The sequence below is a fragment of the Syngnathus floridae genome, chromosome 11, assembly GCF_059516105.1.
Source record: "Syngnathus floridae isolate MCC-2025c chromosome 11, RoL_Sflo_1.0, whole genome shotgun sequence".
Lineage (NCBI taxonomy): Eukaryota > Metazoa > Chordata > Actinopteri > Syngnathiformes > Syngnathidae > Syngnathus > Syngnathus floridae.
Genome location: NC_142423.1, coordinates 14,719,179 through 14,744,225, shown reverse-complemented (window position 1 = coordinate 14,744,225; position 25,047 = coordinate 14,719,179). Strand labels below are relative to the sequence as shown.

The window sequence follows — 25,047 nt, the reverse complement described above, 5'->3', positions numbered from 1 at the left end:
TTTAAATGTAGTGTGGCATTTAAATAAAAAAACAAAAAAACAAGTCCAATTGGTGACTCTTGGGAAGTTTAGCAAGCATGTAAGTATGAGGTGACTGCACTGAACATGCTCTGAAGTGATTTTGGCAACGCTGAGCCTTCAAACAAAGAGAAGACATACTTCATGAAGATAAGAATTGCCATTGCTAAGCCTCGGTACAAAGTCGCTGGGAAGGAAACGTCCCGCCACATCGGACCTATGAAGTGTAAAAAATGACGCCGATGAACAATATCTGTTGTTGGACGCTCACAACTTCTAATATTCAGGGCCGGATAAATCAGCCAATAGGGGAAGTCGGTGTGACAGAAAGCATCTTATCTGTTAGAGTGCAGACATGATTGGATATCCTCAGAGGTCAAACGCCGGCCCGCTGGTAAATGAGTGCGGCTCCGGCACATGACGGAGGGGTGGGGAAAGCATTGTAAGGCCGTGCCGCTAAGCCTCCCTCCGCTAATAAGAGCTGACCCCCCACCTTACTCCCTTGCGCCAGACCGTCCAAGTTTCACCTGCGCACTGAATGGACTTCAAACTTTGAGGTTATCCGAGGAAGAAAAAAATTGGCGGATGACATTTGTTCCGCCCATGAGCTTTATTGTTGTCAGACTGGATGAAAAGTGACTGGAGCATCCGTGAAACATATTCTTTTTCCTCACATCGTCAAAGAGTCTCCTCCATGATCAGCGTTGACGTGTCCCGCTGAGCTTATCTGGTCCCGTTTGAGAGCGCCTGCCAGCCGAGGTAAGATGCCGAAGAGGGCTACGCTCTCAAAATTCCCGATAGCGTCGGCGGCCGACTATATTGGGCATTTGCCGAACGCGCGTGTCTTTGTCAGCCTTGCGTTGACACGTGCGAGTGATATGTGAAGATCTCATTTTCCCATGCAAATATTAATACTCATCTATTTTCAATGAGACAACAGCACCCGATTAGCAGTCACGAGTCGCCGGAGACCTAAAGCTGGCTCGGCTGCGGGAAGAATGAAGGAAATTGCCGGAAGCAACGCTAAGCTCATCTAATGATTTTCCAGCGGCCTCACTGGGAATTCTTACCAACTTTGTGGCTGTACCAAGCTAACCATAAATGAGAAATGAAAAATATCAGCCTCTATGGAGGAATTGCTGCTGAGATGTTGTTTCAAGACTACTTTTAATGTTGGCCCAGTCCAACAGCTCTTATCTATCCCAACATTAAACTTCAATTAAGTTGGCAGTGTCTGGAAAGCAAGTCGCAAGTAGTGTAGATATTTGGCAGTAATGTGGACTCCCACTGAGTCTCTGCAGAGCCCCCCACCAGCTGCTCTGTGCTGCTAGTTGTTTGTAAGAGGCACAAAAGCCACCCACTGCTCTATTAGATCCTTAAAGTTTCAGGGACATTAACAGCTCTGCACATAGTCGTAGTAGTATTCTATTTATTGACTTGATTTTTTTTTTAACACCTTTTCTTCAGGTTTGGCAATCAGTTCTTTTACAGATAAATTGCCGCCCCTCCTATCATCATCTCAGGGATTTTGTCGTTTTATCTGGAGCCTTGTCTGTGTTTACTATGTTGTCCATTTATCACTTCCAGTCGGCTGCTGAATTTTTTATCATTTAAACACCAGTACAGACCCCCCAACCCCTTTCCACATTGTCTTATTTGGGAGCCTGCACAGTGGACGCGTGGCGACTATTTCTAGACAGCAAATATTTCTGAAGTGGCTTTCCTGAAGTTCAGGCCGACCTTTGATTTGCAAAGTCGGCTAGGTGCCGGGCGTGAACGGGAATCCGGAACATGTTAGCCCGTGTTTTTAGCTGCACGGGTCAGTGATTCCCAACCATTGTACTGTGAGAGATCTGATTCCACTGAATTGATCTGATAATTATTTAATTATGCTCCGAAAATGTGCCTGTGTCTAGCAACACAGGGTGACAAGCAATGCAATTAAATGCTCAGCCACAAAAGGTCAAAAGGTTCAATTAATCAGCGCATCCGCCTGTTGCATACATACGAGTGAAAAATAGCTGAGATCTTAATAAAGGATGGGAAACTCTGACATAGGTCTCGATCGGTCTGGAATGCACGACGCATTCTACGCTGACCAAAATAAGCAAATCGATTAATTGAAGTACACATTGTAGAAAAGTCAATATACTCTATAACGATATTGGAGATTCGATAGAAGATAAAAATAACGCAGGAAAAAGTGATGGCGCTTCATCTATTGGTCCAAAAAGGAGGAGGCGATAACTATTTATGTATACCAGGTGGCATCTAAAGTGTGTATGAATGCTGTAAATAAGAACGCGTGACAGTTTCTCCTCCATGGCTTCACTTGTTCCAATGCACATTTACAGCTGCATAGCAGCAGCCAAAATCCCAGCTCAATAACAAAAGTTCTTTAAGGCATTAAATATTTACTCCTCGCTGCTCTGAAGTGGCCGACCCAATACGTTTATAAGAGCGCTCTTCTATAAGGGTATTCATCAAGCAAATCAAGTACAAAACGAGTGAAGAAAAAAAAGAAAGAGAGCACTTCACAGAGCTGGAGGCTACACAGCATTGTGAACTTGTGCTGTTCCTTCTCTGATCGATGCTCTCTCCGAGCGGCCTCCCCAGTGTAAACAACACACTAAGTTGTTTGACTCTGCGCATGGACTCTTATTCATCACGACTTAAGCGACACCGCTGGAGATGGGCGGATGGGAGTGCATGCCGAGTCAAGCTAGCTTCGAAATAGCATCCTCAATCTTGCACCCTGTTGTCCGTCCAGTTAGCAAAATGTTTCCAATGTGCACTTTGGCGATGGCTACGTGCACGTGTTGATTTCAAACTCACCAGATTTGTCTGTGGAATTCTGGATGGTCACTTGTCAGGTGCAATACTGACGAATGATTAATGATATTTACAGATCCACAATACTAATTGGCATGTTTAATTTGGCAGCTTGGTGATGAACTGTCGCCTCCCCCTAATGACAATAAAATAAATGGTTCCCCCCCCCCCCCCCCCCCTACCAAAGAAGGCTAATCTCAGCAAGGCTAGAAAAAGATTCAGGGATAAAAGTGTCATCGTAATTCTTGTTCTTTAGGGTATTTTAATAAATGCATACCACAAACATGACACCTTGGGACTTTTTAAATTGAAAAATGAGCATTCAGGTCATGGAAACGTAGCTGACAAGTGGCAGAAATGATAACAGTTCAAACACGGTGACCAAATATCCTATTCTCCTGAAAAATTAAGCAATATTTTTTGAAATGTAAAGAATATAAGACACAAATTTACAGATGTGTGTTTTTTTCCTGCATAGGCTCTGCACCTCATATAGAGAAACCGAAAGCAACGCGAGCGAGTGAAAATGGCACCAGCCGTCGGTGGTCCAGTCGGCTACACACCCCCGGAGGGCGGCTGGGGATGGATGGTGGTGATTGGGGCCTTCATCTCTATTGGCTTCTCTTACGCCTTCCCCAAGTCCATCACGGTCTTCTTCAAGGAAATTGAAGCAATCTTCGACGTGACCAGCAGTCAGGTCTCCTGGATCTCCTCCATCATGTTAGCCGTCACGTACGGAGGAGGTAACTACATACTCACATATGAGATTTTATTGATAAAAATGATTCAAAGTGACAATTCAGTTCCAGTAGTATCCTCATGTGAATCAGTCATCATGAAAATTGAGCCGAAGAATGAAATTGAAAGTGGCGAAACATTTGCATGATAGCAGAGCAATAATAGGTCCATGTCATCTTTTTTTTTTTTGTTTTTTAATAATTGACTTTGCCATACCCCACACGCTGCTCTACTTACTATTATGTGTTTCAAGTGGTTAAATGATTCTAAAATAAATTTACACGGCCCATCATGTATATTTGATCTTTGTGAAATTTAAAATAAATAATGTGCAAAAAATATAGGTAGTTAGTTTTGCTGTGAATGCATATCTTGAAATCCTACATTATGTAAGAGATAGTTTTGCTATTAAAGTCAACAATAGGTCATTTCATGGCAAACTCAAGTCAAACTACACGTCCATCTTAATCCCTCATTCCTCATTACATCAGCAAGCAGGATGTCGAACATCACCGAATCAAAGCGGCTTATCGTACAGCGGCGACACATTCCACCGAGAGGCCGAGTGACACCGTCAATGAATGCAAATGTTTCCATGTAAATAGACACAGCTGACAGCAAGTGGCACATTGGAAATTGAAAGTTTGCGGCAGGCACTGCGACGCTGATGCGTGCTAAGCATTCACTGCACGTCAGCGGGACCAGTTCATTAAGCGACTGTTGCGTACCACCTCCATTTTTGATCCATTACCTTCATAATATTCCGCACCGGTTCGTCTTCAACCTTTTTATCCCGGGCAGCTTTCCCTGCGGGCCGCCAGGAAAGAACTCATTGATAGCTCGGAGACGGCCTGCATTACAATTTAAAGACCCTTTGTCTCGCGTGGCGCGAGCAAATGAGTTTGGACAACCGCTAAACAAAAAGTGTCAGTTTCTATTTAGATGGACTGGGCAGTGTGGGGATTTGGCAAGAAGGCCTTTTTCCTCGTGGGTGGGTCATCATAGACGCACTGATAAAACCCACATCCCAAATGCATAGAAGGCAAATGAAACATTATCACGGGTCTTATTTTGTGCCGCGGGCCGTAGCTTTCCTACCACTGCAGAACCAAAGGCTCGTGGCTGAGTTACGTATATCAGGACCTGGTTCAGAGAGCCTTGCGGTAAAGATTTGCTGATATTGTAGTGGTGCACACAGTGGCCACTACCTGCATCCCACACTTTCACATAATGAAACACAATCGTCTTTCAAATGCATTTCAAGTCAATTAAAGGAGATTCCGCAAACAAATCACATCTGTCAGTGTGTATGCATCTCCAAGGCGAATAAATGATTATTTCATTACAGCTCTCACGTTTTTTCTGACAGATCCTATTATTAATGGAATGAAAACACATCTACTGCAGTGCACCACTGACAAAAATGATGCACAAGTTGTTGGGAGTTTGCTGTGCCTCAGATGTGCTGCTGTGGCCCTCTTGTGGCTACAAAAAGAACTGGACTCACATCCAACCCAACCCAATACAGTGTGCGTGTGCATGTGTGTGTCTGTGTGTGTGCGTGTGTGCGCGCGTGCGTGTGTCTTTATTTCTTTTCAGGTCCTATCAGCAGCATCCTGGTGAATAAATATGGAAGTCGTCCTGTTATGATGCTGGGAGGATGTCTTTCCGGATTGGGCCTTGTTGCTGCTTCTTTCTGCAATTCCGTCCAAGCACTATATTTCTGCATTGGTGTAGTGGGAGGTAAAAGACAATACTTGACACGTTCTATTTTATGCACACTTCTGCCATCTACTGTTCTGAAACTACATCAGGTTGTTCAAATGCTGAATAGGATATATTATGCAGTTAGAATTGTCACTATTTAAAAATGGTTCCCATGTCTAAATAACATGAATGTGAGAAATTGACAATGATCAAGACTATTTATTGTTTTGCTGGAAATAGCCTGCAGCAGGTTGACTTTGGTAGTTTCATAGTTGGACAGGTCCTCCGGAGAGCCAACATTAGAAAGTCGTTCTTTTCTGATATGTGCTATTTAAGTAATAATCTTTGTGACTGTGTTTTAGGATTGGGATTGTCCTTCAACCTTAACCCCGCCCTCACTATGATCGGGAAATACTTCTACAAGAGGCGGCCCATTGCCAACGGCATCGCCATGGCTGGTAGTCCAGTCTTCCTTTCCACCCTAGCGCCTCTCAATACATGGTTCTATGACCGCTTTGGCTGGAGAGGAAGCTTCCTTATCCTGGGTGGCCTGCTGTTAAACTGCTGCGTTGCCGGTTCCCTCATGCGACCCATCGGACCCAAGCCCAAACCTGTGGCCAAGACTACGGAGCGGAGGACCTGCTCCCAAATCATGAACAGCTTCCTCGACCTGTCTTTGTTCAAGCACCGTGGCTTCTTGCTTTACATTTCAGGAAATATTGTCATGTTCTTTGGCCTCTTCGCTCCGTTAGTGTTCCTGAGCAATTTTGCCAAGAGCAAAGACATCCCGAAAGAGAAAGCAGCTTTCCTGCTGTCTGTGCTGGCGTTTGTCGACATGGTCGCCCGGCCCTCCATGGGCCTCGTGGCCAACACCAAATGGATTCGGCCCAGGATCCAATACTTTTTTGCCGCCTCTGTGCTGTACAATGGCGTGTGTCACGTCTTCGCCCCCATGTCAGTCGACTACAAAGGCTTTGTGATTTACTCCATGTTCTTTGGCTTTGCTTTCGGTTGGCTCAGCTCCGTATTGTTCGAGACCCTGATGGACCTGGTGGGGGCACAACGTTTCTCCAGTGCCGTTGGCCTGGTCACTATCATCGAATGTGGCCCCGTGTTGCTGGGGCCGCCTTTGCTAGGTAACCCAATCAATTGCAAACATTCGAGTGGAACTTCCAGAGTCGAATACTGCTTGCATAATCGCAATTCCTTGTTGTTTTCCGGTGCATTTCAATGGGCATCTATTACAATATATGTCGATTTTTGTTGTCCGCAGACTGGCCCGGTCTCAATAATTAACCCAAATTTTAGTATAGTCTATCGTGCAAAGTTATGTTTTGCAATGTAACTGATAATAAATGCTGTGCCGTACAGCCACACCCCGTTCCGTGTTCCAATCAGATCAATTTATAGTATTTCTACGGTTATCGTCACACGTTTGATAGTACTGAACTCTAAACTGTCCTGGCTCGGACAGTGTTAAGCTTTGGAGGTCTCACTCTGTCCTGCGCTGTGGACTGCTGTACTTAAATCACAACATGATTGTTTTATTCTTCACAGGGAAGTTCAAGGACATCTATCACGACTACAAGTACACGTACCAGGGTTGCGGAATCCTCCTCATCATCTCGAGTTTCTTCCTTTTCATGGGCATGGGTCTCAACTATCGGCTGCTGAGGAAAGAGAGGAAAGAGGAGGAGCGCATGGCCAGAGTGGGAGATCATAAATCCTACAGGGACAATGCAGCCAATTTGGCAGAGGCCAGGAACCCAGACAGTGCCTAAGTTGTTTCATTTTAAGTCCATTTGTTTCTTGCAAGCCATAGAGATAAATCTGAAAACACCTGCCTTATTCAGGACAAATCTCTGGTTAGCGTACACTTTATTATGACCACAAAAAACACTTATATTGTACTATCACATGCACTTAACTGGAAAATATTTCTACATACTGGTATATATACTAATCCTTTTATAACAGGGACTGTTATTGTGTCTGGGTGCAGTGACCACTTGAATTCACTTCATAAATACACCTGTAACTCCCAGCATTATACTACACAGTATGTTATTTTCTTTTCTGAAATTCAATAAATGAATAAATGTAGTGGATACTTATATCACTACGTTTAGGACACGATGTTGCTTTATTTTATTTTTTTCTTTATGGAAAATGCTTAAAAATGACGGCATGGAGACCTCGCATCTTGTACAGTGTTTTCTCAAGTCACATACAGTGTTGCATTCACTCCTCACAACTACAGGGGAGCTTTGCTTATTGTTTATTTTTGCTTCACACAAATAAATAGGAAAAACACTACAATGTTTTCTCTCATGTCTACTGTTTGTCTGACATCATAATTATTATTATATATATAGTATATACAATATAGGATACAATTGAATACCACTGTATGTCGTTTAATTACATTAATTGGTTGATAAATTACTTATTTTTATGAATTGCTTATTTTAACGAATTACTTCTTACTTTTTATACAGTTTTGAATTAACTCATTTATAAGTTAAACAAATAGTGCTCTAGTCTTTAATTTCTTTTTTATTTTATTCTTTTTATTTTTAAATGAGACGTTATTGTGACGTCGCCATTTTGTAAATTATTCGCACACAGGCGCTTCCGTTGAACAGGTAGTACTCCTACGTTTGCAGGTAAGAAAGTGGCATTCGCTATATGCTTTTTCTTATTGTTGTTTTGGACAGTTATCTGAGCGAACATGCGGCGAAGTTGAACCTGGGGCTAAACCTTTAACGCTCTCTCCCTCTTTCATTTTCTTAATTTAACAACTAATTTATTGTCAACATCAGCGTCAGTTACTTTGACAAGGGCAAGCCACGTAACAACTCTACTGTCAGTGCATTTGTCAAACTCAAAGGTGAGCGAGCACTCATGAAACATGACCAAAAATAAGCATTTTCAGTCTTTTTGTTTTTTTTACATATGCATACATATAAATTGTACATGACAAGTTTGATGCAGTCATTCAGTCAAGTTGTACTTGATTCCTAGATGGAGAAAGACGGACGTTTCAACTTCAGACTATTGGTGCCACCAAGGGTGTCTGCCGTTAAACCCCAAGAAATTGTTGACAACAGAGCTGAGCTCGTAAGTGCAAAGTCAAATTAGTTAAGTATTTTTTTTCCCCTGTCTCCCAACATTACTAGTGCTCCTTTTTCTGCTATTTTACTTGGTCCGTACATTTGGCGACACAAAATATTTTGTACAGCTTGGTTTATCAAAATATGTTTCTTTAGGGTCCCAGTAAATATTTTGTTAAAGACCAAAGCAATAAAAGTGCTGCCGCCCCAACTCAACCAACCACACCAGGTAATGTCTACCAAGAAAACACGCAACTAAAAGAAGCGCTGCACCCAGCTTCAACGTTATGTGCTATTGTCTGTCCTTGAAAGATTGCGTGAAGATGACAGTGGCCCCAGCAGAGAAAGAAGAGGTAACATAAATAAACAGTCAACCTCTTAGGCTATGTTAACACTGCAGCTCACTTTTGATTCTTTTGTTTAATGATTGTCTATGAATCTGCGTCGTTGTTTTGAGTAAGATTATTAACTTTAGATTTGACTTTAAATGAATACATATAAAAACTTCATTGAGGGGCACCAAAATCCTTGGGGCAGCGCTGGGTAAATAATATAAATAGCTTCCTGCCATTGTCAATGTTCCACAGAGCAACTGTTCTCCTGGACAGCTTTGTTCTAAAATGTTTGATGAAGTGGAGAAAATCAAATTCTGGAAAGTCAAAGTGGACTCTGACGCTGCACAAAGCGAGAGGAAACTTCAGGAGAACAAACGGACAATCGAAACTCAGCGCAATGCTATTCAGGAATTGCAGGTGTGTGCCTTTCAAGACAAATACTATGCTTGTATTTCTTTGACTTCACATTGTGTATTTGTGCTTTATAGTTTCAAAATGAAAGTCTCAGCACCAAGCTTGAGGAGCAGATGAGTGAAAATGAGGATTGGCAGAACAAGTATGTTTATTTACTTTTTGTTTGCGCAGCAATTTCCATGTACAGTATTGGTCCTGAATAATCAATGCTTTGATTCAGACACAATGCAACCCGCGACTTGTGTAATTTGCTGAAAGAAACTTTGGAGCGGTCAGCAGACAAAATGCAATTGTGTGAGTGTGTCTAGCTTTGTTGCACATCTTGCAGCCTCATCGATGTGTTGAAAAGTGACACACATTTCTGTGTATTGTAGTTGAATCGGAGCGAGCAGAAACACAGCACCTTCTAATGGAAAACCGTGAACGTGTTCAGGTGAAATATTTATAATACAGAGGCCTAAAGTGTGTAATGTGCAGTCAGTCAATTAATAATTCATGTCCTCAGAAAGTGATTGCAGCATTTGAACTCCTTCGTGGTCAAGCCGAAGCTGAGCGGGAAAAGATGCAATCTGGTTTGTTCTTTTACATTTTTACTCTTTTTTTTCCTGCATTTTCATTTCCTAAAAAAATTCTCATCTCGTTTGTGTTCACAGTCAAAGAGAATTTGCAAAAAATGGAAGCGCTAAAAGAAACGTATCATCAAGAATGCACCCTAAAAGAGAAAGAGGTCAGTAAGTAGAAGATGAATCTGCCTTTCTAACACGCACTGCTAAAAGACTTGCTGGTTCCACAGGTGGCAACGCTTATAGCCAAACTTCAGGATAAAGAAAGTGAACTAGAGAAAGTCCAGCGTGACCTCCATGACACTCAAAATCAGTGCAGACAACTTGAAGAGGCCAAAAGTAAGAACAATGTCAAAAAATGAAACACCTCACATTTATCATCATCCAGTTAATTATGTTCTCATTAAATGAGACTTATTATGGAGTATTGACTTTAATGGCTTGTTTCAAATATTTGGGCGTCTAAGTGCCTGCCCACCCACCAAGTGTGAAATTACATCATTAAGGCCTGATTTATTGCATTCCGAGAGGAGTACAGCACAGCTAGAATCCTTACTGGGACCAGAAAATATGAGCAGATTACACCCACAGTCCTGCATATGTTTGAACAAGGTGTTAGTTATAGACAAGCTGTGGCGAGCACAGAAGTCCAGTAAGAAAACACCACTCAGGTTCAGATTGGGGGGAAAAGAGTGAAAATTCATTTTTAATTGTAACGAAATTGTGCATATGACCCCCTCAAAATGTTCAATTTATATGTAATTCTCAACATGTTTTGTACTTTTACAGTTCAACAATGTAAAGATCTTAGAAGCTCAAAAATGGCACAAGACTCCCTTCTCGAAAAACTGCACTCAGCAGAGCAGCGCTATAAAGAAAGCGAGGTGATTTCTGTTGCTGCTCTTTCCGTCCGTGTCTGCTTGATCTGCATACTCGACATCATAAAAGTGTCCAAGTGGCCTTCAAACGGGACGCAGCTGTGGGTTGTCTGCTTTAGCTGAAACACGTTTCCTCCTTCAAAGACAAGCCGGGAAGTCATGGGTGCCATGCTGAGACGGAGCAAAGAAGAACATGCACAGATCCTCCAGAGCAAAGATTTAAGCTTGCAGGAGGTTCATCGAGTTAAAAATGAACAAGCCGAGAAGGTCGAGCAAGTTCAGAGAACCCTTGTGGAGCTGCAGAATTCATTAGCCTTTGAGGAACAAAGGTACACACTCTTGAGAATTCACAGGTAGGAACCACCAATGGCGATTCCTCTGGTCATTATGGTCTTGGAATGACTGTTTCAGGTCAAAGGATTGCGAGGAAAAACTAATGGCTAAAAACAAAGAACTTGAAAGGAGTAACCAAGCTTTAGGTGAGTCTTAATGAAAGGAATCTTATAAATTCAGTGCTCAATTTATATTAAAAAAAAAATGGAGTCAAACCAACTTTTTTACTCTAACAGAAGAAATGGTAGAAGAAAAGGAGAGAATAGATGAGCAAATCACCATCCTCCAGAGTGAATTGGTGAGACTGTCATGTTTTACAGCGCCTTACTATATTTCATTTGTTACTGTAATTTAAAACAATAAGCTCTATGTTTGTCTTCACAGGAAACAAACGTGAACTCACTGGAGATTGTGAAGGGAAAAGCTGATGTACTTGAGATCACAGTGAACAATCTCCAAGCTGAGCTTTCAGCAAAAACTATAGAAGTCAAGCTCGTCATGGTGATGCACACACACGCAGTCATTTCGGAATGGACACAAAGTCTTTTTGGAACCCCGCAATGACCAGACATCTGTTTTTTTATACATGTACGTATATACCAGGATGAGGCAGAGATAATCCGTGCAGAAAACGAAAACCTCAAGAAAGTTTGTGAAAAGTCAGAAGTTTTCATGGAAGAGCACAACATCACTGAGGTTTTTTACATCACCTGTGGAAATTGTAAGAAAGCAAACACGGTTGCTCTCCTCACTGATGTGTTTTTTATACTGTTCCACAGAGAAAAGTTCAGGAGCTAGAGGAAAAGTTCTTTAATGAAGTGAAGAAAACAGAGACATACAGCTTTGAGATAGTGCAACTCAAGAAAGAACTCACAGAGCATCAGTGAGTTGCTCCATAGTAAAGGGCCTCCGTCCTATTGTATCATACCATCCATTGCATTGCGCATGAGCCAGCCGTACTGTGCCGCTTTCCAGAGCCAAGTACGAAGAGCTGCTGTCCGACTTCAATGAGGTTCATTTGGAAAAAAAGTCTGTTGAGCAGAAATTTGAAAACAAGTCCTCTGATGTGAAAGCCATTGAGGCAGACATGAAGGTTTGGGTATTTCCCATTGTTTAAGTCACTCAACTATATGTAAACTTGTCAAATTAATAAAATAATTATAAGTGAATTTGATGGGTAGGTGAGCGAGAAGAAGGCAGTGAAGCTCTCAAAGGAAATTCAGAAGCTGGAAGAGGAAAACCAACGTTTAAGGTGAGTTTCTGTTTTATAGATGCACCAGGCATTGTACAACTAAGATATACTTTTAGTCAATCTAATTAAAATAAAAGCCATACAATATAATAGGCATAGCCTATTCGACAACTCCAGCAAAAGCGATAGGCTGTAAAATTACAGTATGCGATGCATTTTTCCAAGAATATTTTCCCCAATAATGTTGGACAATTTCTGGATTTTGTGTTTGAATTTAGAGGTGCTACATCGCTTGAGTTATTTAGTTGTTGTGTGTATATTTTATAGAGCGGAAATATGTACTATTCAGAGCCTACACCAAAGACAGTGTGAAGAAATTGAAACGTTGCAGAAAAAAATGGAAGACAGCGTAAGCAACTTCAACTCAATGCTTAGTAGCTTTTTTTTTTGTTTGCTTTTTTTTATTTTTACTGATTGGAATGTGCCTCTCATTGTCATGCCTTTGTGTAGTGTGAGCATTTGCAGAAGAAGGTTACGCAAACAGAAAGACAGCTCAAAGCCGCAGAAGGAAAGGTGATGACAACTAAATATGGGCTATTTGTTTTCTCACTTTAGAAACTAACATGACTGTTTTTTTTGTCTTAGTGCTCTCACCTCAGTAAGAAAATTGGATCCCACCTTAAAGCAGGGGAATACCAGAAAGAGGTTTGCAAGACACTTGAGTTTGTTCAGCCATTGCACAATTTAACTTCTCAACGTCTTGTGTATTTCAGATTAAAAAACTCAAGTCACAGATCACAAAAGAGCTTGTGAAATATAGTCACCTTGAAAACAAGGTCTGGTTGTGTACCTCTTGTTTAGTAAAACAAATTTGAAGAAGCCTGTTTAATTCAAGTCATTTTCCTTTTTTGTTAGATGAGCAGTCTGGATGAGGAATCCCGGAACCAGAAAAAAGAGCTTGAGGATAAGCATCAGGAGCTGCTCAAAGAGCTTCATGATAAATCTATAATTGTAGCACAGCTTGACAATGAATTTATTTTTTATAATAAACTATTTGGGCTCTTTAAGTGATTGAAGAACTGGCTTTCCTCACAGATGCAAGAGCTCCAAGCAACAGCAGCTGAGGCCATCAAGAGCAAAGAGGACGTGGAACTCAAGTGTCAAATCAAGACGGCAGATACTGTCGCACTGATGGTAAAACACAAAGTGCGCTTTGCTGGCCAAAAATGACCCTTGCTCACCCTTGCCTGTTCATTTTGTCCACCCTAGAGCAAATATGAGCGCACGGTCAAAGAAAAAGATGCCGAGCTGGACGAGATGAAGAAGCGTGAGACGATGGCAGTTAGCTTCAGAATGGCAGCGGTACTGAAGACTCAAGCTACATCAGTCACACTACAAATCTCAAAAAGTTAGTTCCAGCTGAAGATTTATTGTTTCAATTGTCTTAAATAGGAGCTTGACGTAACCAGGCTGAAGACCGAAAACAGTCAACTGAAGAAGCAGTTGACGACTGACAAGGTGTTGTACTATTCATTTCTTTTTCTTTTTATTTGTATAATTACTTGACAAACTTTTGTGTTCTTTGCTGTTAGGATAACTTTCAGAAGAAGTTAAGTGACCAGAAGAAAGAATTGCCGTTGCTGAAATCATCTCAGCTGTCCCAAGATAAGAACAGCACGGTATGCACGCACGCACGCATACATGGGACAAATAGTAGTACAAGAACAGCCATCACCTCTTATACTACAACTACTCCTTCTAGGCAAAGTCCTTCAACACAAATGAAGGAGAGAGTCATGTCCAAACACCAAGAAGTAGGTCTTCAAAGATGAACGTGTTTGACTTCGCCGAGGTGTGTAGAAACCACTGGATACTTTGTAGAAGCAAAGAAGCCTAAACCAGTCCGTTACTTCTGCATTTTTACTCTTTAAATATCACAGTGATTCGCTTTTATTTTATTGGGGAATACTAACATAACATTTGTGTTAGGAATCTGGCTTTGGACCCATGAGGATGTCAGGTGAAAGGCCCCCAAAGATCAAGGTAGAAACCTCTTTGCTCTGCAGTGAATGGGGATCATTTACCAAGAGTAAGTAAACTCTCAATTTATGCTCAAGGAACTTCGCTGTAAAGAAATTGCTTCCCCGATAAAAAGGACAAAGCGGGCTGGCAAAGAAGACAAAATCAAAGTAATTGATTTCATATTTGGACAAACTGAAAGTTGGACTTGGCCGCATGCTGATGTATTGAGACTGTTTTACAGACCTACAGAATAAGAACGCCTCCTAGTGCTACAAAGCCAGGGATTTGGGGGAAGGGAGCCATCGAGCTGCAGTCCGACGGCTCTGATCCAAACAACGTTTTGGTGAGCTATAATGTGTCCAATAACAGCAGTAGGTCACGGCAAATGTCATTTGCCTGTGATTTAGGGCTGTATAAACTTGACTTGTCTTGACTTGACTTGGCTTGACTTTTTGGTTTTGGCAGACTTTCAAAAACGTCCCAGCAACCCACTTCTCTGTTCCAGTCGCTAAATGCAACCCATTCCAAAAGGTAATGTGAACAATTTGCATCTTTACTAATGAATGAATGAATTCATATTATTTTATAAACCATCTTGCTGTATTCCTTTATTCCACCTCCAGAGCCCCACTACTGTTAAGCCACCAGGAACCTCTCTAAAGTTAGCGGCCGTCAAGAGGATTCGTGATGCTGGCTGGATGGCTGTCAATAGCAGTGAGAAAAAGAAAAGGTCTCATGCAAACAATTTCATATAAGCAGTGCCGTGGATGCAGTTGAGTTTTCTATTCTTACGTTGAAAGGCATCTATCTTTGGTGGTGGGAATATGGTCAAAACAGTAGTCAGAGAGTTGTAGGAAGAGGTATGGTTTTGTACTTCTAGTCATAGTATGCACTAAGCATAGTACAATAGTGCTGTAGCAGTAATTATAACTTGTTAGTAAAAAAGTCATTGTTTTGTGTAGTCAAAAAAAGTTTGTTATTCAGTGATTTATACTGTAGTTGTCCCAATTTGCTAGTGTAATACTACTACACACGACTACTTGTTACTAGTCATAGTAGTTGGTACCTCAGAGTCACATTGTTGTTGTATTTTGGTACCTTAATAGTTATTGCTATGATGTAACATTTTCACAGTTTGACAGTGTATTGTCAATGAAATGTTAACTGAACACTACATTGTGTTTAAAAAAAATTGGAATTTGGTCCTATTGATGTTGTAAATGCATGAGGTTCACAGTAAAAATGAGCTTAAATATAAAACATTTATTTGCTGAGCATTTGAATTGAAGCAACTTTTTAACAAAGAATGAACCATTCCTATAAAATCCAAGGTATACATGTGATGAAAAAAATTTCAGTCATATGTATGTGACTAACCAAACATGGATTTAACATAATAATTGTGAAAGTGAAATTTAGATAAGCATCAGCAACAGCTGTAATCAAAGAAATGAAACATGGCAATGTCATCAATACAGTATTGTGCATCTGTTTTCTGAGCACAAGTCAAACAGTGAATCAGTATATTGCAGGTCATTTTACATGTACAGTATTAGGCACCACTGAAGCAGTTTCAAGAATACAAGTACGTAAGTGACCCAACCCAGCAATTGGGTCTGTTGAGGGCTCAGTGTGCGTTGAGTTAACAGTATTTAATTGAGTTAAGCCATGTAACTTGGAAGAGTGACGTTGTTCACAAAGGCTCGTAAACAAATTTGATTTGTCTGTTTATTTTGAGACACGCCTAGCCGCGGTGAATAACGTCATCTCCAGACTCAGTGGGTGTGACTTCCCAGGCTAAGTCCTTCCCCCCCAAAATAGCAGGAGTCGACTGTACATTTCACAGACAGACATTCTTGGGCAGTATCATTTCTTTCTGCTATAATACACGTTTTACAGTGCAAAACCTAACCTTTGACTTAAGTGATGATGTATAACACATAAATGTATGCAAAACTAAACTTCAGTATTAGTTAAAAACATGTCAGGGGTACAAACTCTTAATACATTCTTAAAGTTTAGTCGCTTGAATGAAATCGCCACTTGTCGGGTCACAATGTACAAATCCTGACTTGTCTGCTTCCAAGTAGCTGTTTGCCGCACCCTTGTCTGTTTTTCCTGAGGCCTGTCGTGAAAGGGCAATGAAAAGGGAGGTAAGACAACCTCGTCTTGAAGTTTTCTTTTCGAGCGTTCTGATTTTGAAAAAAAAAGAAAAAAACGTCTACCTGTGATTTACTGCTGCAGCTGAAACACACCAAGTCACCTTTCCTCACAAATAGTTGGGAGTTCAGCTTTTCTTGCTTGCACCCACCTACAAACAACATGAAGGAATTTATTGCGTTGTCTTTTTGTGTCGCAAGGTGTCATGCGTATGCCGATATGGCGATGGATGGGTGGTCCTCACCTGTGAGTACGCTCACCAACATGCCGATCACGATGGTTGTCAATGTACCGAGGAAAGCGATGTAGAGGTAGGACAGAGAATACCAGAAGTCTGCCAAAGGGGGCCTAACACTGATACACACACATACGTATGTACAAACTCAATTTGTCAGAGGGCCAGTCATCTTGGAGGCTGGACCCTCAAAATAAAACTCAAAGTTTGGTAGAACAAATGTCGTCTTTGCTCATAATTATACACCTCTCTTAAACTGAAGATTTGTGTCTGTCAGGTCTCATCCAAGTGTGTTAAGATTTACTTAGTAACTCAACTTCTCTTTGTATTCGAATGACAGGAATGCTCGTTGTCTGGTATGTTCTCACTTGGGTTGCGTTGTGTGGCTGACTGAAGTGGTCCAGGGACTTGCTGTGGTCGTGTTGTACTGGAGTGTGCTGTTGCAACCCGCAGTGGTGACCGGCAGAGGGTTTGTCTTGGCTGCTGTCGGCGGGTAGATCTGGCCCCCGATCCCCACCCAGAGTGTCAACACGAGGCCGAGGAACATTCCGACGAGGCCTCCCTGCAAAATCAACAAGCAGGTGCTGAAATATTCTTTCTCGCTTCCCATGAGGTGCGGTCGCAGCTGCGTGTCGGTGTGTGTTTTAGTGCTGCTCACAATTGAGTTGGCTGTGCGAAAAAGCATGCCTAATAGATACAGCCCCAGAAGTGGGCCGCTCAGCATCCCAAATATGGAGAGAGCTGCCTGTGAACACAAAGCTATCAGGACATTTTGCTGTAGAACGTACGTAAGCTGTCAGTGTCTGAGTGCCTGTCCAAATTACCTGCAGAACGCTTCCCAACTGTGAAGCCACTCCTGCCATCCCAATGCACAGAGCACCAAAAAACACACCTAATGGCGAAAAATAGAGTTCAAATGTGTCCAACATTCATTCGCACTTAACAAGATAAATCTGCTTGTTACACTGTTGTTTAAATCAAGCATTTTTTGTGCTTGTTCTTTTGTTGTTGTTACGAATGAAAACTGGTGGTTGAGCCAAAAGAGCCTTCTCACTGTGGCCAACATGTCGCAAATTTTCCAAGCACTCCAGTGACTTTTTTATTTGGTGGATGTTTACGGAGACTTTGAATGTTCGGTCAGAGCGGGAGATTTTCATTTTGTAATAAAAGGTTTCATAATAGTGATACAAAGTGCAGAAGGACACATTTTCAGAAATGGACAACTAGCAACAAAAGTACTTGGTTGTAAAAGAAACACGTCCGTCAGATGATCACAATGATTAGGTTACTGCTTCAATGGCAGTTTTTTTGTCTTTGTTTCCTGGTCTATAAAATTGCCTAGTGTTGGCATAATCCAGATAGAGACACGCCCGACCATGTCAGGCCTCGTGTTCTAGGAAAAAAAAAAGTACTTTTACATTGGCAGTGGCCACATCCCAATTCCCAGGTCTCGGGTGACAACCGATCTTTGCTCACCGTTTTGTCTGAAGCTGAGCCATTTGCTAAAACATCGAAGTTATATAAGTTCTATTACGGAACCATCCAGTTCATGAACTTGTTCTGCCACGTTGTGTTTCATAAGTTTGTCACTTTATCTGAACTTACATTTCAAGATATGAACCAACTTGTATTTACTGATAGTTGTTCATGCTAATTGTTTGTAGCAAAAATCTCAGCACAAAAGAAGTGAAGACTTGATTCAAATGGTCACAAGTGGGCACTTACACACAGCGTACATCAAAATGGTGCTCTAGTTCTTGCCAAATTCAATCAAGTAATTCTGGACGGATGATTCTCAAAGCCTGAGTTATCCTATCATTCATTCTTATCAACCGCTAAGACACAAAACACTTTCTCCTTTGCATCAAATGTCATTATCAGTCAATAATTTGCAAAAAGCGATAACATTGGTTATGACACGTCAACATCCTGACAAGGCAAAAACCATTTCACCAGTCAAGCAAAACCCAGTTGTACCTTGCTACCCTTGCCAGTTACTAAGAAATCACTTTTGGTAAAGCGACACAGCTTAGGAAACACCCTGTACAAGAGAGAATTTATTCAGTGATTGGTTTTTTTTTTTTTTTCTTCTGGGTTACTTACTCAGACCCATGTTGATCCAGGTCGTCTGCTTCACTGAGAGGTTTTTGAACATGGGCCGAATGAAGTCTTCCACAGTGACGGCAACAAGGGCATTGATGCTGGAAGATACAGTGCTGAGAAAACATACAAGCATCATGTAGGAATATCCTTTTAGTGGTAATTATTTGTTCAGCAGCATATATAGACTATCCCAATAGCAATTTTCTTTTTTGCTAACTGATGGATTGATTTGAATGAATTACAATTGAATCATCTCCAAGTGGCCCTTGCGTCCTTCACCTTTTTGTGCTTGGGCACAGCCGACTCTAAATGAATGCATTTCTGTATCTTTAGCCTCACCTCAGGGTCCCACTGTACGCAGCAGCCACAAACAAACCAGGGATTCCGGGGTAGACGGCCAAGATGTCCATGACCAGGTAGGGCAGCAACTGTTTTTTGGAAAGACCATCTTCTTCAATGCATAGGAGCCTGCGCGATGGCCAGGTTGCAAACTTGCGTCTACCTGGTCTGTGGAACCGACATCGCCATTGGTGAACGGGTCGCAATTCTTGTAAATGGAGAACATGGCGAGGCCGGACAACATAGCCAGACTGAGGGTCACGCACAAGCCCACCATGTTCACATACAAGGACCTGAGTGGGAAGAGAGAGGAGCTGTCAGTCAGGTCATGAAGACTCCCCAATAATATTCAAAATGGTGTGGGAAAAAGTGCAAGAAAGCTCACATCTTGGCATGGCGCAGTGTTTTGCATGAGATGTAGCGCTGCACTTGGGATTGGTTTATGGAGTAGACTGACATCCATGTCAAGCTACCACCTATAGTGATACTCCAGAAAGTATGTCGCTTCAGAGGATCAGGGTCAAAGCTGAGTCGGGCCCAAAATAAAGGACAGCTTAGAGGTGGAAAATATTTCTAGTATACAGGATTCAATTTTGTTTCCCTGCTGGAATTAAGTTGTACCGGTGGATGTCCACATTAGTGGTGGAAAAGCTTTGGAAATGATTTCTCTTGGTCTCATGTATATTTGTAGCCTCATAATGTCTTAGAATGAAAATGAGTCAACCGAGCACTCCCTGTATTCTTGGATTCTTAAATAGCTAACGCATTTTTACAAGAATGATACTCTAGTCGGCCATCCTTACTCAAATGTCTGGAGTCTACCCCCTTGACTGGCATCTTCCCAAATCTTGTCCAGGCCTCCCTGAAGCACGGCCCCTCTCGCTATTACGGCCACAAAACCGGCCAGCATGATCACCATTTGTAGCACGTCGGTCCAAATGACGGCTTTCAGGCCACCCTGAAGACGACACCAACACAGATCTATTTAGAGTAGCTGTAAAAACATGGAAGCATGTGAGGGTGTTTTACCGACCAAAGTGCAGTAGATGATGCACACTATCCCCGTAGCCACCAGCACTCCCCACAGATCCATTCCAGTGACTAATCAGAAAGAAACATGAAGTGGCTGTCAACATTTTCCCATGAGCAACTAAGCATTTTTTTTTTTATAGTTCAATTCATGAGTTCACTGCATTTCAGTTTGTTGTTAAGACTGAAAACCTTCCTGCTTGCTGTTCTACAGTTACCTCCATCACATACAGTATATCAGGTATTTTGTTAACGATTGAAGTTCCATACCATCCGCATTCTGGATTTTGCTGCAGCCACTATCTGGCTTTGTTTTGTCTCGAATTCATACTGTTTGTCTAGGTTTGCCGCTAGAACAAGAGTCAAAACAGTCCCTTTAACAAGTGAGTAGGAGTCTGTAAGATAACATGCACTCAGATGAAATGTTACTCACTGGAGATTGGAATTTGTATCCTTTTGTGACTTACTTTGATTCATAGCGAGAGCCGGTGCGTAGATGACCAAACCGGTGTACAGGATCTGTTACGAGAGCTCGCCATTAGTCGATTGGATTGGAAACGGAGCAGAGCAATCTTGCCATTCATATTCATGGCAAATGGAAAGATGTTTCATTTTCCATCAAGCCAAGAGGGAAAACAAGGCCAGGTGTTGTTGAAAAGGCGCATGGCCGCTAAGGTGTGTTGTGTTACCAACCGTCTGCATGGTGTACATCAAAGTCCCAAGTATGCGAATGAGCCGGTTGAAGCGCATCTCCAGGTACTAGAAGTGAAAGGGAATCATGCAAGTTCAAATCTCAGATGGTAGTCCTTCTTTTTGACATCCTGATAAATGTTGAATTTTTTATTGGATTGGCTCATACAATTTGAGTCAAGTGAGTTTCATTCTACTCAATTTTTTGTACAAGGTAGCAATTTCCCATAATATTCTTTGCGTATGAAAAGGATAAATGTGATGCAACTCTGATTATGAGGAGTGAAAATTGCCTTTAAGTCCTCCTCAGTCATCCCTGTCATAGCATATAGAAATGAGAGCCACACCACACCACAGCACACTCGCTCGGCCATCCCATTTAACATACAACACGCTAATCTACTCTGTATGTACTTTGGACTTAATGACATGCAATTCAAACTGTTCTCAACAGTACATTGTTCTTTAAGATAGAACGCATCCATTCAATGATTAATTCAGAGGGATTGGTGTCGTATTTATGAATGAAATATATGACATGCGCATCTCATTCGGATGTACCAAAATCGCAATAGATTGCCTGCACCTCATAATGGTCCTGCTTTTTGTCAGTCTAAAATCCACTTTTGTAACCACATTTTCAGATGCGTTGTGGGACGAGGCAAAAATGCTGAGTAGGGCATAGCGCGTCAAACACGCCCAACTAAAAAAATATGACTTTTATGCCAAGAGCGGAATACTTTCTAATCACCAATTGGAAGTGATTTATGAGCACACTCACTGCATGTATTGAACTCGTTACTCAAAGTGCCCCTCTAGAAGAAAAAATGTGAACACAATTGTTTTCACAAACTGCGCATTGTGCAGACAATCTAGAATGTGAAGGTTTAGAAAATAAAAATGGATTTTTTGATGTTACAATAAAAAAGCAAAAATCATTTTAAAAATCTAAACTATTATATTTTGTAAAAATCGATTTTGCATTTTAACTATACTCATTCATCGTCATCTTACTTCATAGGCACTGGTGATCCCCAGCCGGTAAAAGAGGGGCACAAAAATCTCAGCAGTGATGACCGACATGATGACGTAGCTGATGCCAAAGAGCCAGAAGGACGTTCCGTACGAGTACGCCTCGGCCGGCGTGCCAATGACGGTGACGCCGGACATGAAGCTGGCTGTGAGCGACATGGCCACGGGTACCGCCGTCATTTGCCGTCCGCCCAGAAAGAACTCCTCACTGCTGTTCTCCTTGCGTCCTCGGAAGGCCTGGAAGAGCCCGACTCCAGCGGCGCTCACAATCATGACCGCAAACACCACATAGTCCCACACGGAGAACGTCGCAACCTCACCACCTGTGCCAACCATGCTGAGTTCAGGTGCGGACTAGGCCTTGTGCTTGACTCTTGAAAATTGAATACTTCAAAATGATCCACTCGTGCAAACACTGAGATCAGAAAAAAAGTGATAGAGAGAGAGAGAAAATCTTTTCCGAGCTGAAGACAAATACTCATACCGTGGAATCACCGACCGTGATTCACACTGACCCTCCTCTGCCTCGCAATCTGCAGGAGTTTACCTGAAGACCATAAAGATTATTTCACTTTGTTAATAATCTATCAAGGACAGCCTGGGGCTTTGGTCAGCTGTCAGCTGTCATCTCGTGCGATTAAAAAAACAAAACAAACAAAAAAAACAGAAGCAACAAATACAGCGTTGACCTCGTGGTTTATCGGCTGCTGCTGCTGTTGTTTTGAAGTCAAACAAGAGATACACACCCTTGTTGTAACATTTCTCATAAATGAGCAACTCCTGTTGCTACTTTTACAGTACCGCTTATCTTAGGAGGCAGCTGCATCAATAAGATGAATTTGGCAGACAATCACATATTATTTAATATAGCCACCGGTCATTTGTAATACTCAAATTAAACACAGTGAAGCGTTTTTTTTCACTTGGCAGGTGAAATGTGGTCAAGATAAAGATGACTTTGTGTACCTAGAACAAATTGCACGGCGTCACACATTGTGCACTCCTGCTGTGCACAATAACGTCATTTTCTGGGTGATTTCATTCAACTGGAATTCATGAAGTTATTCAGTTATCTTATCAGGTTCAGTAAATTGTCAACATTAACCTCAACTAGTGCATGTAAATATTTGCTCACTGACCGTGTAAGAGGACTGGCTTTTTTTTGGCTCATTGTAGTTATATCTAATCTGTTCCAAATAAATCCTACCGGAATGAAAATAGAATTTTAAAATCATCACGTGCCTCACATATCCTGAAGAACAAAAGGCCAGATATGCATTATCTTTGATTTTATAGAGTACAGGAAGTTTGTAATACCTGTTGGTGTTGCTCCTGAGATCAGATAACACATTTAAGAGTGTGACAACTTTGTGGACCGTTGGCAATACAGTTTTACTGACAAGAGTATTGGCAGAAAAGTGTGAGGGACACTTTTTCCTGGTTTAATGTTTACACAAATGAGAGACAGATTAGAACATCTTTGGAAAAAGTTTTGAAACTTGGTTTAATATTTGAGAGGCTATTTCCAATCCTTGCAGCACAAACGAGGAGCACGAGGGCCTCGAGCGGAGTGCTTACCAACCTTTACTTTGCTTTTTGGAAAAATGTCACGGCACATTACCAAACGAAAATGTCTGATGTCAATTTACGTGAATACTCTACCTAAATAAAGGTACATTATTTCTCATAAATAAATGATCATTTTCCGACAAGTTTGATCAAAATGTATGATGGTCTCTCATGGCACAGTTCTGGTCAACACACACAGAAACTGGTGGAGATCATTTTGACCTGGTAACTGGTGGAAAATAATTCATTCATGTCATCAGCGTAATGGCCTTTCTCTCCTTAGTGGTTCCATTTGATCATAGATTGGAGCTCAAAGAGAGACAAGACAGGGGACAATACATTATGTAGAGTGCATTCAGCATATAAGTGCACCAAGGATTCTTTGCAACAGCATCGCCAGGTTTCGCTCAAGCAGGTGAGGCAAAAGCAAGAAAAAGAAAACGTATTAACTGACTTTAATATTGTCATCCTTTGCTAGGTGTCGCCGTGACTCGGACCTGGGCTGAAGATGAATGCCGCCGTGTTGGCCTGCTGCCTCCTCTTGCTGCTCTTCATCCCGGCAGCACCGATGTGCATAGCCAGCGATTACACCTTGTACGTGGAGAAACCCGAGTGCGACTTCTGCGTGGCCATCAACACCACCATCTGCATGGGATTTTGCTACTCCAGGGTGCGTACCGTACATGCTCGACATCCACAACGTCTACCATCTTGCATCCCATTCAGTCGTGCTTTATTGGATACAAATTCAAAAAATGTAGTTCGGAAAAATGTATGGTTTGCACCTTAATCCATATTTGCACCCCAATAATCTCACAAACACTTAACTGAGGTCCATGCATGACTGGATATCATAAAGTTTTGTATTTTCAAATGAGAGGAGCATCGTTCACTGCGTCGTTACTGCTCTTTCAGCTCCTCCTGCGTGCTTACCCTAAGTGATAAGCATGCAGCTACACGTTTTTCTGGTTGTGTGAATTCTTCCATGTTATTTACGCCCTGTGCCTGAAGCCACACATACTTTGCACAGCCACTGTCAATTTAAGCGCGTGCTCCAGAGCACAAACAATTTACAAAGGTAACAAATGACCTTTAATCGTGATATTCGCTTTTGTGAAGACACTAATCATGTTCATGGGTTCTCACAATGATTAGGAAACAGATACATACCAAACTGTTATGTATGTACACCAACCCTGTGCTGCTTGTGTACGGTGAGCAGGACAGCAACATCAGAGACATATTTGGCTCGCGCTTCCTGATCCAAAGAGGCTGCACCTACGACAGGGTAGAGTACCGCACGATCCAGCTGCCAGGATGTCCCGGAGCGGCCAGCGCCGCCTTCACCTACCCGGTAGCGCTCAGCTGCCACTGCGGAGCCTGCAGGACGGATACGGATGAGTGTGCCCACAGGGCTGACATGGGCGGTATCGCATGCACCAAACCGGTTCGACATATGTACCCATACCCAGACGACTTCATGCTCTCCTGAATTCACTTGTTGCCTTGTTTGCCATCTCGGAGTCACTGACCTGGTTTATCTCGCATGTATGCAAATGTGTGTGGGTAGATTCCATGCTCTTGATTAAAGCCTCTAAATAGCTTTTCAACTAAGCTGCCCTTGACTTAATCACATCCTGTTTTGCTCTTTGCTACTAGTTATACCTGCAATGTCACTTCAGAGACTAGATTTGCCTTGACACATGAAGAAGCCCTTGTTATGGGTTGAGGAATGAAGGCCCCTG

General features: G+C 41.9%; 4 protein-coding genes across 10 annotated transcripts in view; 3 read left to right on the top strand and 1 right to left on the bottom strand.

The window, feature by feature from the left end:
• The window catches only part of slc16a1a (solute carrier family 16 member 1a), a 30,410-nt gene extending 22,828 nt beyond the window's left edge, over positions 1-7,582 (top strand). For 2 of the 3 annotated variants that reach the window (XM_088389561.1, XM_088389563.1), the window contains 4 exons: positions 3,329-3,593; positions 5,188-5,331; positions 5,658-6,431; positions 6,853-7,582. In XM_088389561.1, coding sequence (XP_088245687.1) covers positions 3,377-3,593; positions 5,188-5,331; positions 5,658-6,431; positions 6,853-7,076 — 1,359 coding nt within the window. In that variant the 5' untranslated portion in view covers positions 3,329-3,376 and the 3' untranslated portion in view covers positions 7,077-7,582. Of the gene's footprint in view, positions 1-449; positions 778-3,328; positions 3,594-5,187; positions 5,332-5,657; positions 6,432-6,852 lie in introns of those variants that run through there. The other variant, XM_088389562.1, reaches the window with a different exon arrangement.
• A 289-nt stretch (positions 7,583-7,871) lies between these two features.
• sycp1 (synaptonemal complex protein 1) lies at positions 7,872-15,405 on the top strand. Of its 2 annotated transcripts, XM_088390003.1 has the most exons (36): positions 7,872-7,961; positions 8,118-8,185; positions 8,320-8,415; positions 8,565-8,637; positions 8,721-8,761; positions 8,996-9,160; positions 9,232-9,299; positions 9,378-9,451; positions 9,532-9,590; positions 9,663-9,729; positions 9,811-9,884; positions 9,951-10,059; positions 10,510-10,604; positions 10,743-10,927; positions 11,010-11,077; positions 11,168-11,229; positions 11,316-11,432; positions 11,535-11,627; positions 11,711-11,814; positions 11,907-12,024; positions 12,113-12,183; positions 12,451-12,532; positions 12,634-12,696; positions 12,769-12,828; positions 12,897-12,959; positions 13,039-13,134; positions 13,219-13,317; positions 13,393-13,485; positions 13,576-13,641; positions 13,716-13,802; positions 13,886-13,975; positions 14,113-14,166; positions 14,241-14,312; positions 14,387-14,488; positions 14,611-14,676; positions 14,769-15,405. In XM_088390003.1, the coding sequence occupies exons 3-36, from the start codon at positions 8,320-8,322 to the stop codon at positions 14,898-14,900; spliced, it is 2,964 nt and encodes a 987-aa protein (XP_088246129.1). In that variant the 5' UTR covers positions 7,872-7,961; positions 8,118-8,185; the 3' UTR covers positions 14,901-15,405. The 2 variants fall into 2 exon arrangements, with proteins under 2 accessions (XP_088246129.1, XP_088246130.1); XM_088390004.1 differs by lacking the exon at positions 7,872-7,961 and having other exon boundaries at positions 7,973-8,185.
• slc5a8l (solute carrier family 5 member 8, like) lies at positions 15,375-24,691 on the bottom strand. 2 transcript variants are annotated; one of them, XM_088390005.1, is made up of 15 exons: positions 21,716-22,488; positions 20,705-20,770; positions 20,479-20,530; positions 20,016-20,083; positions 19,786-19,940; positions 19,368-19,508; positions 19,146-19,275; positions 18,983-19,071; positions 18,644-18,756; positions 17,365-17,432; positions 17,199-17,285; positions 16,909-17,102; positions 16,550-16,659; positions 16,371-16,456; positions 15,375-16,270 (listed from the first exon to the last, which is right to left on the bottom strand). In XM_088390005.1, the coding sequence occupies exons 1-15, from the start codon at positions 22,067-22,069 to the stop codon at positions 16,157-16,159; spliced, it is 1,827 nt and encodes a 608-aa protein (XP_088246131.1). In that variant the 5' UTR covers positions 22,070-22,488; the 3' UTR covers positions 15,375-16,156. The 2 variants fall into 2 exon arrangements, with proteins under 2 accessions (XP_088246131.1, XP_088246132.1); XM_088390006.1 differs by lacking the exon at positions 21,716-22,488 and adding an exon at positions 24,473-24,691 and having other exon boundaries at positions 15,376-16,270.
• tshba (thyroid stimulating hormone subunit beta a) lies at positions 15,516-24,927 on the top strand. Of its 3 annotated transcripts, XM_088390021.1 has the most exons (8): positions 15,516-16,298; positions 16,506-17,121; positions 18,648-18,779; positions 18,977-19,059; positions 21,723-22,080; positions 23,586-23,717; positions 23,781-23,972; positions 24,525-24,927. In XM_088390021.1, exons 7-8 carry the CDS (start codon positions 23,811-23,813, stop codon positions 24,792-24,794), a joined length of 432 nt encoding a protein of 143 aa, XP_088246147.1. In that variant the 5' UTR covers positions 15,516-16,298; positions 16,506-17,121; positions 18,648-18,779; positions 18,977-19,059; positions 21,723-22,080; positions 23,586-23,717; positions 23,781-23,810; the 3' UTR covers positions 24,795-24,927. The 3 variants fall into 3 exon arrangements, with proteins under 3 accessions (XP_088246147.1, XP_088246149.1, XP_088246148.1); XM_088390023.1 differs by lacking the exon at positions 23,586-23,717; XM_088390022.1 differs by lacking the exon at positions 15,516-16,298 and having other exon boundaries at positions 16,305-17,121.
• Positions 24,928-25,047: the final 120 nt, after the last annotated feature.